This window comes from Thunnus maccoyii, chromosome 1, assembly GCF_910596095.1.
Source record: "Thunnus maccoyii chromosome 1, fThuMac1.1, whole genome shotgun sequence".
In the NCBI taxonomy this organism is placed as follows: Eukaryota; Metazoa; Chordata; class Actinopteri; order Scombriformes; family Scombridae; genus Thunnus; species Thunnus maccoyii.
In genome coordinates this window covers 18,305,201-18,321,420 of record NC_056533.1, presented here as the reverse complement: position 1 = coordinate 18,321,420, position 16,220 = coordinate 18,305,201, and the positions used below count along the sequence as shown (strand labels likewise).

At 41.7% G+C, this 16,220-nt stretch overlaps 1 protein-coding gene across 10 annotated transcripts in view; it reads left to right on the top strand.

The window, feature by feature from the left end:
• pax6b (paired box 6b) overlaps positions 1–16,220 on the top strand; it is a 40,153-nt gene that overhangs the window by 22,064 nt on the left and 1,869 nt on the right. For 7 of the 10 annotated variants that reach the window (XM_042407001.1, XM_042406991.1, XM_042406984.1 and 4 more), the window contains 11 exons: positions 2,151–2,326; positions 5,251–5,304; positions 8,649–8,779; positions 9,093–9,128; positions 9,214–9,429; positions 9,808–9,973; positions 13,414–13,572; positions 14,264–14,346; positions 14,436–14,586; positions 15,047–15,159; positions 15,464–15,605. In XM_042407001.1, the coding sequence (XP_042262935.1) occupies positions 2,314–2,326; positions 5,251–5,304; positions 8,649–8,779; positions 9,093–9,128; positions 9,214–9,429; positions 9,808–9,973; positions 13,414–13,572; positions 14,264–14,346; positions 14,436–14,586; positions 15,047–15,159; positions 15,464–15,605 (1,264 nt within the window). In that variant the 5' untranslated portion in view covers positions 2,151–2,313. Of the gene's footprint in view, positions 1–1,883; positions 1,940–2,150; positions 2,327–4,950; positions 5,025–5,250; positions 5,305–8,648; positions 8,780–9,092; positions 9,129–9,213; positions 9,430–9,807; positions 9,974–13,413; positions 13,573–14,263; positions 14,347–14,435; positions 14,587–15,046; positions 15,160–15,463; positions 15,606–16,220 lie in introns of those variants that run through there. The other 3 variants (XM_042407058.1, XM_042407032.1, XM_042407050.1) reach the window with 3 other exon arrangements.

Sequence of the window (16,220 nt, the reverse complement as noted above, 5' to 3'; positions counted from 1 at the left end):
GTGTTGTTCCTCACCGCGGGACCCTCGGTGACAGTTTGAGCCGGTCCTCTCAGCTCATTATCTCGCCGGCCCACTGAGGGCCCCATTCAAGCCGGGCAGTCCCTCTCTCTCTCTCTCTCTCTGTCTCTCTCTCTCTCTCTCTCTCTCTCTCTCCCCCTTCCTCCCTCCCTCCCTCTCACCCTCTCTCTCTCTGGCAGCGTCGTTTGTCTACTCATTGAACCCATAGTCAGGAATGCGATGGTTGTTAGGGAGTCCTCTTTCACCTCCAAAGTGTTTTATTGATGAGCTCTGACTTCTCCTACTTTTTCACATGTCAAAGAAAGTCAAGTGTAGGCCTCCATGACTTCATTTCATGGCCTCCCATCCCTAAAAAAAAAGCTATTTCTCTCCCCTCCCCCTGCTTATGCCTGTCCCTCTCCTCTCTCTCTCTCTCTCTCTTTCTCTCTCTCTCTCTCCCTGCCCTTTCATGCACCCCCTTTTCTGCTTTAGTTTGGCTTCCACGTCCATACAACCCTCATTCTCTTCCCTTCGGTTCTCTTCCTTTGGAGTAAGCGACGGGGCTCCTCAGTGCTGAGACTGGTGCTGCCCAAAGCTCCGAGTGTATACTCAAACACGGGCGCAGAGGGGTTGCTTTTGGGTGCGTTGAGGTGTGCGTTAATAGCCAGTCATTCAACCAGCGCAGTTCGGGAGCGTGTGGCCATGGCTACACAGTCATTTGCTTTACTTTATTTACGCGTGCTATTTGCTGTCAGGTCGCAGGAGTGACGTCGCCTTGCCTCGCAAATGTGTCCATAAAAAGCACCCGAGCTTGCCTAAAGGCTGCGCTCTTTACGCATGGCGTTCTTGTTGACAGGAGGGGTAAGGCTATTCAGGGGAAGGTGATACCCAAAAGAATCAACAAAAGCACGTGGTGGACATTTTTTTTTTTTTTTTTTTGATGGTTTTTAGTGAGGGAGGGCCGTCACAAAGTTTACATGTTCCCATGTGGAGCTTTAAAGCTAAAGAGCAACTTTCCCCCCCAACTAAGCTGCATTACTCTGCAGCAGCAGCAAAGTTTCCATTCAGGGATGTTTTGGGGACTTCAGATGTTGTTTTTTTTTAATTTTATTTATTTTGCCGCAATATAGAGCTAATTTGTGTGTTAAGTTATTTGTTGTCATAAGCAAACTTACGTATCAGTGCTTAAAAGGAGAACAAAACTAGTACAAGGTATTTGAACATTTTGTGTTTTTCAAAGAGCAAATTGTTGTCACACGTGGATGCAGAACCAAGAATAAAAAAAAACAAAACAAATAAAATACAGAGGTGACATTTAGCAACGTGTCCCCAGACTTTTCCACAGCATAATTACATGCGCCTCTATAACATTAATCGCATCTGTAGAGCACCGACTGCTTGATTAAAGGCACGCTGCAGCTCTTTGTGATTTTAATTTGGTGTTACGATTCACGTGTGGGAAGCTCCACTGCTAGTTTCTGTCCCCTCACAGCTCAAGCTAGCCTCAGGTTTTGAGCTGAACATGCCTGAGATTCCCTCCGCGGACCCAATTCAGCCTGGAAGAAGGAGCTTCCCGTCCAATAGGCATTTCCGAGGCAGTTGCTTTGCAATAGGGAAATATTCAGCAAGTGAGCGCTGGGTATTTGCATGCGTGGGCTGATTAGTGGGTTGGGAAGACGAGACTCTCTCTCTTTCTCTCTCTCTCTCTCTCTCTCTCTCTCTCTCCCTCCCTCTCTCTCTCTCTTTCTCGCTGTGACTCGGCCCCGTTTCCCGCTCTGGCTGTGGTGCAGGGGGAAGTGTTTATATGGGGGATGATGACAGAGGTCGGGTCGCGCTAATGGGCCAGTGAAGAGCGGCGGAGGGAGGCGAGGCGAAGCGAGGCGCACACAGCAGACCAGGAACACATACATTAATACACTTGTTCCATCACCAATCAGCATAGGTGTGTTCATTCTCTTACCCCCACCTCTTTCTACCACTACCCTCCTACCCTCTCCTCCTCCCTCCTCTCTGTGTCTCTCTCTCTCTTTCTCTTCCCCACTCTCTCTCTTTCCGACTCTCTCATTCGCTCTCTCACACGCCAGCGCACATCCTCGCCAAACTCCGTGCGTCCTGACATCTGAGTTCACTGTCAATCTCTGTCTCCTTCGCAGGGATATCCCCTCCGTCTCCGCCGAAGACCACTGGAAACTAATTTTTCCCTCTTCTAAACTTCCGGAAAGAGACTGATCCTGGTCGGCTTTTTTTTTTCTTTCTGTGGTGTGGAGAACTAGGCTGTAGCCTATAGTTTGCCAAGGACTTTGACAACAACGCAGGATGCCCCAAAAAGGTGAGATCCTGACTAAAAGTTTGTCTGTGCTGTTAAATTATGGAGTTACTATATGGGACATATAATATATTTCTATTATTATTTTTAGGCTGTTATTGTTATTATTATTATTGTTATTATCATTATTATCATTCTTCTTATTATTATTAGGTTAGTATTATTATTACTATTATAAGTAATTTATTCTCGGCCGTAGGAGGAGGTTTAGCAGTGGGGTGTGTTGTGGCTGTTTTATCGTTTGGACTGTGCAGCCTGTCTTCTGACTGGACTCTTCCCCCAAAAAGTGCGAACAGCCTTTAGCGTCTCTGTCTGTTTTATCTGCTCGATTTTTTTGTTGTTGTGTTTATAGGCCTTACGGATAGCTTACCGCTTATTTATGACAGCAAAGAGTAAAAAGTCACGTTGGGCCAGGACAGTGATCATCGTGGAGAATGGGGCGCAATGACCCGTTGAGGAAAGGTGTCAGATTGATTCATGCAGGCGAGTCACCCAAGCGCCTTCTCACAAAAAAAAACCCCTCCATGAAACGAGAGGAGGCCGGTTTTAGCGTGTTTGTTTGTGTGTCAGAGAAAATACAACTTTCCCCCTTTTTTTTTTTACTCTAAGCTGCCTCAGTCTGCCTTTAATAACAGCGCGCCACTACATTTCCATTTTAGCAGTTAAAACTGTGTAGTATTTGAAAAACAATCAGAGAGCAACACTGACAGACCGATCATGTGAAGTAATGTTTCATGCAAAATACAGATTGCTGCTGCTTTGAAACCGTTTTTTACAAAACAAGTAGACATATTTATAATAATTATAAAAAAAATCATTCATTTCCTGTATTTATTCAATTTATTTTTAATTTTTAAATATAAAATAAAAGCCCCCCTCAAAAAAAGAAATAAAAATAAAAAAGACTGATAGCAAAACCCCACCAGGCCTATAGATTAATATGTTGAGATGCACTTAATTGAGTTGACATTAAACCGATTGGCTGCACAACTATAACTAAATGTATTCTAACACACAAAAATATTTTAAAGTCATCTTCATGTGTGTATGTATATATATGTACATATTCTCTGTTAGCTTGCAGCTCGGCCATTGTAGTCAAGGCCTACATGAACTATTTCTGCATATGAATGTTGTGAGCGCAGGATCCAGCGGCCAGAATAAGCATGTTGAATTAAGACATTGTTGTTACGGATTACTAAAGGAAAAGAAATGCAGATTAGACCGTAGTTAACCTCTGGAACAACAACGTTTGAGCTTTCGACCTTAAATAAATGATTAACCACTTGGACCATACAGGGCTAAAAGCTACTGACTGCAGTCTGTTCTCAGCCTGGTCAGACTTAGCTGAATAATTATTTTATCCATATCAAATTAAACATCATGACATTAAGCCAAAAAGAACAGTATCTAAATTAGTTGCTTTGGTAATTTTAGCTTATGCCAAACAGGCTAACTCGGGCTATGTGGGGCAGTGTGATGGAATCTGAATTTGATTAATGACCGAGCAGCCTATTTGTTAAAACACCAAAGAAAGCTACAATCCAAATGCAATGGCGGCCCTATGCGTGCATCTCACAAACTAGCCTTGGACTAAACACAGCCTGTTAGACGTCGGTATTAGGCCATTTTGCTCTGCACACAACACAACTTTGCATGGAGGGAGAAAATGAAAACTTCAGACTTCTCCCTCTCTGGCCCCCTTTTTATCTGTTCTCCATTCAATAGCTTCTTTAATGCATTTGTCTTTTCCAATTGAGCGCCCTACTGCGCTGTTGTGTCTTTAAACCCGCTTTACAACCCGCACCAGCAGCACAAAATAACCACCAAATATTTATAACAAGAAATTACTTTTTACATTTTTTTTCTTTAAAAAAAAAAAAAAAAAAAAAAAAAAGGAGGGCAAACAAAACCCACATTCACACAGTAGCGGCATCGGGGGTCACGGTCGTGTGTGTATGTGTGTCAGTGTGTGTGTGTGTGTGTGTGTCAGTGTGTGTGTGTGTGTGAATGGTCCCGGAGGGGGTGGATGCATGCCTCCGGCTCTTTGTATTAATCTGAACTTGTTGGTGTGTTTAGTGGGGAAGCTGTGTGTTTCTAGTCGCAGAGGCCGAGTTTTCGCCCCGGGTTTGAGGTATATGGAGGCAGAAAAGGGGGTGCATTGTTGGAGTCCAGCAGGCTTTGTACACCAGCTTTGTACCCCCTCCTGGTCTGGACTTTTGCAGAGCAGTGAGGCGAGGTAGACAACGTGTGTCACTGTACAATTTCCACGATAGACTCCACAAGAGGGGGGGTATCAAGTTTGAAAAAAACATATATTTATATATAGAAGCCCCTTACTGAGACGATGAGGGCTGATTTCTTTATCTGAACTAAAAAGAAACCCTTTTGAAAGAAAACGTACAGGCCCAATATCACGACTATAGGCTGTTAGGGTTAATTTATTCTGACAAGTGCTTTCGGAAACAGGCCCCATTAAAGATGTTAAAATAATGTTGTCCCGTGTCACTTTTAATTTCTGTGCTTGGCAGCAACATTCAGGTGCATCTTAATGTAGATACAGTAGCTTTAAAGTACATCAGTATAGCTGTGGCTGTGCTAATGTGTTGTTTTGCTTTGTCCTATAGGGAGACATTAAGTAGTGAAAACGGCAGATGATTGACTAAATTGTAATAGAGTGGACAGTCAACTCTGTTTCCAGGCAAGTTTAATTAATACTGAAATACATACATACACTGAGGATGTGAAATTCATTATGCATCTATTATGTTTTAAGCACCAGATCCGCAAAAATTCAAATCGAACGAGATGAGAAACTGTATTTCTTTTTTTAAAAGAAAAATGTTGCAAATAATTTGACTTTAAAAAAAAAATCTTTGTTTATGTTTTGATGCTAACCACTTTTGTTATTTCCTTGTGACGCTTAGAATACCACAACCAAGCCACGTGGGAGTCTGGCGTAGCCTCAATGATGCAGAACAGTAAGTTGTTTTTTTGTTTTTTTTTTAACATTTATTTGTGTGGATACTTTGATTACAACCGCAAGTTTTAATGTGGTTGCATGGAAGCAACACCCACTGACATTATGCACTGGTTGTTATAGCGCAATAACTTTAGGAGCACTTTAAAAGGAGGAAAAGGAAATGTAATGTACATGCATAAATATGCATGACTTTGAGGTGCAGGGGCGACATATTCGCAGTTATTTGATGGTCGTTTCATTGCTGTTAATTTATTTTTTTTATTTATTTATTTTTTTTGCAATGATAGGTAGGCAAGTTATTATTGAACAAGTTAATCACACGTCGTCCTGCTCCAGAGAGAGAGAGAGAGGGAGAGAGAGAGAGAGGGGGGGAGAGAGAGGGAGAATAGAGGGGGTTGGGTTGAGAGGGAGATTTTTGTTTCTGCTTGAGTTGGTATTAAATAATTGCACAGCCGTCTGCATTAGCGTTAGAGCTGGCTGCCAGGCTGCATACAAGATTAGCTGCGTAGAGAAGAGCCCTGCATGAAACATGAGGAATAGCAATAATGTCTTATGTAGATTAGTCCATATTCTTCACGGACAGACAGCATGAACTAGAAAGAAAATGCTCATATTATAACCGCGGGCCTCACAGTTAGGTGCAGGCTGAGCTCACAGCGGAAGATAAATATTAACAACCATATTGTCGTGGGTGCCAATCAAAAATATGGTAGATGAAGTTGCTTATAGGGCCTCTGTGTTTTTTTTAAAGTGGCCCATGAGTTGAATATTGTCTTATTGCTGGTGTGTTCAAACCAAAAAGGATAAACATGAAACATTTTCTCTCTTGCTGCTGGACAAGAGGTGTATGACATCTGTGATGAAGGTGTGTGGAATAATTTTATTATATTATTCTCCATATACCTTGATGACGTGTCTGTGCTGTAATCTGTGCGCATTAGTCAAAATATGTTTGAAGCCAATGTTGGATTATGACAGTCTGGGGTTGATTTTTATTTAATGTGTAGAGGTGTGATTCATTGTATAAAAAGACCTGTGATGAAAAAAAACATAAATACTTTTACAAACTGGTGGCATGAGCTCCTTATTTTACAGGCCGGAGCGCTACGCTTCGATTGCGCAATGGCAAAGGATTTTTTTTTTTTTTTTTTTTTTTTTTTTGCTTGCCAGTTGTCCATTATAGAGATGATGGGGCCTTATCAAAGCTGTGTACAATACCCTGTGCTCCTGCTTTGCTGCGGATTGATGTTAATGGGATGCTCCCCTGGCTTGGCGTGTGATGTCTGGTGCGAATTGCCGAGGAGATATCATTGGGCCCGGCCCTTTGGGTTGTCTAAAGGTCGCGACGGCCTCGGTGGCTTTTGTGCTAATAACTCCTGGGTGTATATGGTGGGGAGCGTCCAAATTGACACCATATGTTTTCCTATTAGTCGACTTGCAATAGAATACAAGGCGCATAATCAGCGCCAGCGGGCGAGATCGACTCTGGGCACTTGAGGGAATTGTGCCATGATTAAGACTTAACCTTAGGAGAGTTTGATTTTTATGTGGTGTCCTTATCTGACGGTTTTATCGATCCGGAGGATTTATATGATAGTTATAAATCAGAGGTGATGGAGCAGCCCTGGAAAACCCCGCAGAGCAGGGGGGCTGCTTAATGCGGGTAGGCCAATTTCAGCGTAAGAAGTCTATTAATTCCACTTAATCCTGGAATTACCAAAGAGCAGGAGGGATGATAATGGATTTACTATCAATCAGATCCACGCTGGAAGATTATTACACATAGCGACCAAAAGGGATATGTTACTCAGTTAAACAGGTTTATTTTCACTCGCCTATATGCGGGCCCTTTGGAACATTTAAATAAAATAAAGGCTGTAGTTTAAAGCAGAGTGCTGTGACATATTTCAGAGTAAAGACGCCCACCGATTGCACACAACAGGACTGCAGTGGCTGTGAGCATTTGTTGTCAAATACAAACAAGGGGGGAAAAAACTGCATGTCACTTTTAATATGTTAAGAATCCAGGCGCGCCCTCGTTTCTGTGACCGCGCGTAGCCCCTGGCCACCTTAAAACGAAGTCTCCCTCGGAGGGTAAACGAGTTGCGTCCAATTTTGTCTGAGTGATATCCAAATGCAGACAGAAAGGGTCGTTTTATCATGCTACTATTTGTCGTGACGATGCGATTTTCAAAAGCAGAGCGGTGTCATAAAGTGACATGCCTGCCACAAGTGCTCCAACTGATCTTTTCAATTAGCCTCCCATGCATGATCCGAGGCGACTTCCGCCTATTTCCAGAAATTAAGCTCAAACTTGACGTGCAGCTAGCTTTATTTTAAAGACAAATGTCAGGCAGGCTCATCATATTTTCCCCCTCTTCTATATTTGGAGCTTATTTATTGCTAAGGAGCCTCTGCTCCCGGAGTCAATGTACCGGGCGGCAGCGCAGGGGAAGGCAGCGGAGAAACAGAGAGCAGCTCAGGCACTCCGGGGAGTCAGCTCTCCCTTTTGGCTTCAGGTTTGCGGGCTTATTCTGTGCTTTAGAGAGATACCATAGAACAATTTTAGCAAAAAGCAATCTTTTTAGACGATAACCCATTATTTTTGAGCAAGTATCCCATGTGGTGTCTATCCTATTGATGCGTAATTATTGTGCGTTTTGAAGGACTATCATAGAAAGGACTTGTCGATTTAGCGTTACTTTACAAAAAAAGCTGTGCCTTTTGAATGAAAGCTCATTTAATACATTATTTCATGTCTAGTGTTTTATGTGATTGTCGCTGTCTGCTGGTTATTATTTGGAGGATAGTTTATGAGTGAGGTGCTGGTCTTGGAGATGCGCAGCTGTACATGAAGGGATGGATAACGGTGCGAATGCTTTAATACCCAAGTTTGCTGTTTTGATAAAAGGTTTGTAGAATATCCTCGAGGGCAGAGGAGCGACTGAGTTGTTAGTTTAATATTAGAAATAAGACGTTGAGATGTTTTAGTTTATCTGAGGCTACTGATGTTTCATCCATGTTCTGCATGTCTTACTAAATAACTGCGCAGTTTGGATTGTACCGAGCGGTGTGACAATTTCTTAAAACTATTCTTTTATCAGTGCACTCCGGTTTAAGACACTTTTTTTCTGTTTTACAACAATGAGAATTCTTTTTTTTTTTGAAGACAACTGCAATGTACCTCTGTGTGCTATCTTCATGTTTCACCTTTAACTCGGTTATCTTGTGCGCTTGTATAATACTTTTCACCATTCAATGAAAATCATTTGCTTTATCACACATGTTTTAATTGAACTCGTAATATGATGTGATGACTGCGATGCTTTTGTCTCCATGTAGGTCACAGTGGCGTAAACCAGCTTGGTGGTGTGTTTGTTAATGGTAGACCGCTGCCGGATTCCACCAGGCAGAAAATAGTTGAACTTGCTCACAGTGGTGCTCGACCCTGCGACATCTCCAGGATACTGCAGGTGACAAACACGCTTCTTTTTGATCCGAAAACTGACTTTGTTCTGAATGCAAACTATACTTTGAATTTTTTTTTACAATTGTTGCAAAATATGAAAGACATCATGGTATGATTTTCACATGAAATTAAGCCTAAATGCTGCTGTGATCGTCTTAAGTCAATATAATTCTTATTAATTAGTTGAATCATTTTTATTAACTGGAAATGTAACAAGGCCGACAGAAAGGAAAGTAATCTGCCTGCTCTTATAATGAATAAATCTATTGTAGGAAATGCCTAATATACCATTCAAGGCATATTTTTTGTGTTTATAGACCCATGATGAAGTCCAAGTGCTGGACAGTGAAAAGGTGATAATTATTTGACGCCATCTTAGAAATTCCGCTAATAGTCCTAAATAATGTATGTCAATTGTGTCTTTTGTTTTCTATCCAGGTATCCAACGGCTGTGTGAGCAAGATCCTGGGCAGATATTATGAAACGGGCTCCATAAGACCGAGAGCAATAGGCGGCAGCAAGCCCAGGGTCGCCACTCCAGAGGTGGTCGCGAAAATCGCGCAGTACAAGCGGGAGTGTCCGTCTATCTTCGCGTGGGAGATCCGTGACAGACTTCTGTCGGAGGGGATCTGCACCAACGACAATATACCCAGTGTAAGTGTATTGACTGTAAGTTATGTGCATGATTTAATTTGCCACATGAAATGACTTTTTTTTCTCATGCAGTGGAGGAAAAGGAGATGGGCAACCAACCATTCAGTCTTATTAAATACAGTGCGTTTCAAAGTGTGGGGCACGCATTACTGCATATGTGATCACCCAAACATACAGTCAATTAAAGGGAGCTCGTTGTCCATTTTTTTTGTGCGCTTTACAGGAACATCCTCCTGCGCAGATTTATAATTATTATAAGATGTGTGTGTGTGTGTGTGTGTGTGTGTGTGTGCTGTGAACCCGCTGCACGCCGCGTATAAACACACTGCTCCATCTGAGATCTAATCCTAATCTTATCATATGTAATTTGTCATTCAGGTGTCATCGATAAACAGAGTCCTCCGCAACCTGGCTAGTGAAAAGCAACAGATGGGCGCAGATGGCATGTATGACAAGCTGAGAATGCTCAACGGTCAGACAGGAACTTGGGGGACCCGGCCCGGCTGGTACCCCGGAACATCAGTGCCAGGGCAGCCCAACCAAGGTGAGCCTCATTATCACACAGTGGCAATAAAGACACCTTGACGCATGCATAGTTGTACTGGTGGACGCATTTGGTTAATGTATCTCAAAAGTAAGGCGACAACGAGGCGAGCAAAGTTTGATTTGACCCTTATTTGGATTCTCAGACTTGGTTAATATTTATAGTAAGTCACACACACACACAAAAAAAAGTCTATATATGTTGGAGATGCACAAAGATTAATGTGAACTCCACAGAGGTCACCATCAAATATATGAATAGTTTTACAGCTTACTATTCCAGTGGTTCCGGTCAACGGCTCTGTTTGCAGGAAGGCATTGTATTGGCAATGCTTTGATGCCCTGAACAAGACCCCCAATTAAGACTAGTCGATTAGAGGAAGCCAGCATAGGCCATGCATGCAGTCTCAATGCCTCCACTGTCCCAGACATGGATGTGCGTGACAGCGGCTTGTCCTTTCAGCAGAGGTGTCCATCCAACAGCCTGCATTTTCCTCCCCTCCTGATGGGGAGGCAGAGCCGGGGAGCTGTGTGCGGGGATATTAGTACAAAGGAATGTTTTCCTTCACACGCAATGATTGGTTATGGGAACGGTCCGCACTACGTGTAATTGCTCATTAGAGAGGGCTTTGTCTCTCATTATGGCAACATGCAGGAGTGTGGAGATGGTAAGGCTGCTGTGGAAATGTTCCACTTCAGAGGGTTCCTGTCGGCCAACTGGAGGCCAAAACACAGCGGATTTTCTTTTTTTTTCTTCTTCTTTTTTTTTGTTCCTCATAAGAAACCCACCTTTCACGTGAAATATTCATTCATTAAACAAAGTATCACGAGGGAGCATCGTCTCTGCTTTACATGCACGAGAGAGGCGGAAATGCAAGTGGTGGAATTCAGTCGTAGCAAATAATAATTTGCATTTGTTTGATGACCATTTGGACACGTGGGGCTGTTATTAAGAAGCAGTAAAGCGGAAACGATCATATTAACAACTAAAATGATTAACTTTATTTTAAAATACTACCACTAATTTTCATTATTATTGTTCTTAATGTTATTATTATCACAAATAGGAATTTATAATTTATATAATAATATTATAAATTATAGTTATTTAGTTTTACTGTTGTTGCCGTTGGTTTAGTCTGACATAGGCTATTTTATTAATTATTATTAATTATTATTGGTTCTTGATAGCTATCTAATTATTCAATTAGGATAATTTTCAATTATAATTCAATAATAATAATAATAATAATAATAATAATAATAATAATAATAATAATACGTTATGTGCTTTTAATCAAATAAGTGCTTAGATGAAACAGTTGTGTCAAGGGAAGGAAAATATGTTTTCCATCTGACAGCCGAGTAAGCAGATATAATGGCTACATGGAGAGTGACAGGGCCCCAAAGAAGACAACTCTATCCAAAGAGGCACGAATAAAACTCCTCACCGATTTCGTCTTTTATCTCTTTCTCATTCTCATTCGCTGGCTATATGGCTCTAAATCCCGTCTATAGGATTTGGTCTCTCACTTTCTCTTTCAGTTTTAAGCGGTTTCTCAAGAGTGTTTTGATCTGGTCTCAGCGGCTGAAAGGTGCCGCAATTGGTTCGGTATCTCTTTTTTTGCTGCTTTTCCGCCTCACTGGTTGAGACATCGTGATACTAAAGAATGAGTTTATTTCCCAGCGCTTTTATAAAGAAAACAAATCCCATCCTAGCGTCAGTGGGTCTGGCAGACGGATAATAGCTGCACATTCACTCCTTTTTATGGATTATCCGGAGTGAAGAAACAAATAGCGTGGATACAAACTACTGGCCTATAGAGGAAGACTTTTGTCTCTTTTTTTTTTTTTTTTGCAGCAAGAGAAATTGTCAAGAAACATGGCGCATCAGGTTTCCATCAGTGAACCAAGACTTTCACATATAAACACACTATATATTTTATTTTTTTCAGGAAATTTGTAGATTCCCGTTGCAGCAGAATTATGAGCAAACTTGTGTAGCTTCATGTGCTTCAATTCACATAATAGAAAAACGCCTTTTTTAAAAAAAATATAAATTCATACTCCAAAATCTTTCACACAAACCAACTTCAGTTTGACTTGAAGTTTGCGCATACAAACTTGAGTTTTTGGGTTGCATGTAGCTTTCATATTTGCACATGAGCCCGCTGCATGGCCACAAGCCTTCCTGCACCTGTTCCACCTCGTATCACTGAGCAAACCACTAGCTCACTAAACTCTGCCAATGCGTCCCCCCCCCCCCCCCACCCACCCCCCCTCCCAAAAAAAACAAAAACATAAACAAAATCTGCATACAAAAACTGAAATGCTCCCTCGTGAGTTTAACCAGACAGACATCAGTGAGATATTACATAAACCACCCTCTATCAACGCACCCCCCTGCTTAATTTCGCATTAACTTCTCGGTGTGATAATGATGTCCAACAACAAGACAGACATTAGTCGATAAGCCTCGCCCTGCAACTGAAGGGGCCTTTGGGCCCACCGCGGACAAGCAGGAGCAGTGAATAGATTGGCCTTATTTTGGTTGTTCAGGGGGTTGCATGCTCTCTCCTCACTCATTTGTTTCCAATTGAAGACAGAAATCCTGACTGGCGTGTAGCTGGCCGGGGGACGTGATTAATGATGGTAGTGGATAAGGGTTAACACACTGGACTCAAAGCTCTGTTGACTGGGATCCTCGTGCGCACAATGCCAAAGTACTATAGCCTGTGCGCCTCCAGAGAGAGAGGATCCTTTTGTCATCTCCTCCAATAGCCCCCTCCCACCCCTCCCATATATTACACCCACCAAGGGCTCACTGCTCGTCCCTGGCTGTGTCCATAGTTTAATGGTTTCCCTTACTCCTGAAGGCATTGTATCATTCTGAAAAGCGTCTTCTCCTATTCAAAAGTTGGTGGTCACCTCAATGGCTATACCAACGCCCATATGGGAACGACCATTGAGGCATTGCTCTGCCCTAAAAAAAAAAAAAAGGTGGGGGGGAGGCTAGAGAGTTTGGGGTTTTAATACATTTCATAGGCTCTGAAAAGAGGCTCGCCACATCTTGTCACATTTCTCTTAACCTTTTGAGAACACACGCCATTGTTGCGAAGCGATAAGTACGCGGAGTCTTTCCCTCGCCAGCCTGTTTTTCCCACAATATTTTATAAACAGTTAAACTGCAAAGCCTTTTTTTTTTTGATATTGTTCCTTTTCACGCAGGCAGTCGTCTGTAATCCGGCAACATTAAGAAGAAATTACAATAATTCCTCTGGTTTTGAATGAAATCAACCATGACATGGGCTTTAATTAATGATGTTGCACCGCTGTCTGTACAATTAGCTGCGGGCCGATGACACCCGAAAATTAATTATTCAATTAGCTTAATTGAATGTATATTTCCATTACATATTTTTTTTTCTTTTCTTTATGCAGATGGTTGCCAACAACAAGATGGTGCAGGAGAAAACACAAACTCCATCAGCTCAAACGGCGAAGATTCAGAGGAGACACAGATGCGGCTGCAGCTAAAGAGAAAACTGCAGAGAAATCGCACGTCCTTCACACAGGAGCAAATTGAAGCACTGGAAAAAGGTCAAATAACCAGTGAATAATTCATACATTTATATCCGCTATATTAATTTTTTTATTTTTACAAACTGTTCCTTTTGTTATTAATATAATTATACTGAATATATTAGATTAAATTCCCTATGAGGGAGCTACTACATTTATGGTTTATTTTAATAAACTAATATATCTGTCCCATAGCTCTGCTTGTTTAATCGATTATTAGCAGGTTGAGAAGTTTTGTTGGGCCTTGACGTGCATCTGATTACCTGACAGTAAGGCTGGGCAATATGGACAAAATCAAATATCACAGTATTTTTGACTAAATACCTCGATATTGATAATGGACAATATTGTAGGGATGACTACTGGTGTTTTCACAAAATATTTACACAATGAGATTTTTGATAAATAATCATCAGTAATGTGGATATAATTACTAAGTGGGTAAAGGCAAATATTAGAACAGAACAAAGTTCAGAAAATTACATCACTTTAATGTAATGCAGCCTTTAAAACTAGGAAATGACAACTCTCATTCCATATCACGATACTGCGATATCCAAAATCAAAGACGATATCTGGTCTCAGATCACAATATAATATCAATATATTGCCCAGCCCTACCTGACAGCACTGCAAAATTAAAATTAGCCTCAAACTAAATTTTTTGCTTATTTCCTAACTTTTTTATGTGTGATTTCCTGCATTACAGAATTTGAAAGAACTCATTATCCAGATGTTTTCGCGCGTGAGAGACTAGCAGCGAAAATCGACCTGCCCGAAGCAAGAATACAAGTGAGTGAACAGGACTTATCCGTGAAGGTTTTCAAACATTACCAAAGGCAAATAGTGTATGAAAACTAACACCGAGTTTCCAATTGCAGGTATGGTTCTCAAACAGAAGAGCAAAGTGGAGGCGAGAGGAGAAGCTGCGGAACCAGCGCCGGCAGGCCAACAACTCCTCCAGTCACATTCCCATCAGCAGCAGCTTCAGCACCAGCGTCTACCAGGCCATCCCACAGCCCACCACACCGGGTAGGTCTAATTTGTCGCACTTATAATATACATTTATATCATCACCCTGAACTCCATGGGATACGTTATATAAGATCAATGTAAAATATTATTAAATATGATTATGAGACAACCTGCGGAATCATATGAAAGGGGGAAAGAGGCCTCGCTGGCTGTGCGCTCTAGTTCACATGAAGAAGCACCGGTGGTTTTCCTTTTGATGGATGATTGAGCAAAACTTCTCAGCTGACTATCTGTGTAATTACCGAATCAGGCACGAGGGCACACCGGCAGAGCTGAAGCTCATGCTCACAAGTCAATCACCTGAGACACACACTGTACAGTATCTGTCCGGGCCCATCAGCCTGTCAAATAAGGCGCCACCTCACGCATGCACTGCTTAACGATAATGAGACCAGCCTTTTTCATTTTGGAAATTCTTAACCACATATATTTTTTTTTCCCCCATCTCCATCCACAGTGTCTTTCACCTCGGGGTCGATGCTGGGTAGACCTGACTCAGCACTCACAAACACCTACAGTGCGCTGCCCCCCATGCCCAGCTTCACCATGGCAAACAATCTACCTATGCAAGTAAGTAAAAGACCATAATCCATAGTAATCAATCATTTTTTAAAGATATGCTTTTAAAGTGGAAATATTTTAACATGTCTGATATGACTGTTAGAGTGCACACGATGAGTAATTTAAAATTGTACTTCCAGGCCAGACAAAAACCTTCCTTTAAATCTTATTTTTCATTGAAGAACAGAAGTAGAACTAAAATTATAAATAACATTAAATCAGACATGTCTGCCTATGAGAGCTTACAGCATTAAAGACTGAGCTGAAAAGTATGGTTGGCTAAGCTAATGTAACATTCTCTCCCCATCTATAGCCCAGCCAGACCTCCTCTTATTCCTGCATGCTGCCTACCAGTCCGCCTGTGAACGGGCGGAGCTACGAAACATACACGCCCCCTCATATGCAGGCACATATGAACAGCCAATCAATGTCCACTTCTGGTACCACCTCAACAGGTAGGCAGAAAGTTCATTGTTTACCAACATGCTTGGGAATTAATTAAATCAAAGCGTGGAAACTCTGAATCCTCTAATGAAATATCTGCCACCTCTCCTAATTAGGGGGTACTACATAGCCATCTTTGATTCATGATCTGTTGCAGCAACTTTCCTTTTCCTTTCCGTCTATTTGAGAAAACTTCATGGTCTAAACATCTCTGGATCAATATCTCTATATTTCATATCATTTTCCTTTCCTGCAGTTGCATGAACCAAGTTCATTTCACCACTGCTCTAAGCCATCATGTCAATCCCACTACTCCAGCCCATAGTTTAGTTCCACCCCATTAGGACACTGTTATTGAGAGCCATATATACCGGTTATAGTCATGAAGAGTTAATCATGCATAACCACATTTCCTCTGTGCTAAATTGCTAATTAATTTGATTCATTTGCTGTTGTACTCTGTCTGTTTAAATGCCATTGCCAAAGCCTCAATTTATCGAGCTTGCAAGCATTTTACTGTGCAACCATGTGCAGAGCATTGTGACTCATTGCAGCTCCACTGCTCGTCTACGTATTTGCAAGCGTTTAAAGCACAATGCTCTGTGCTATAAGGCTAACTAGTGTTA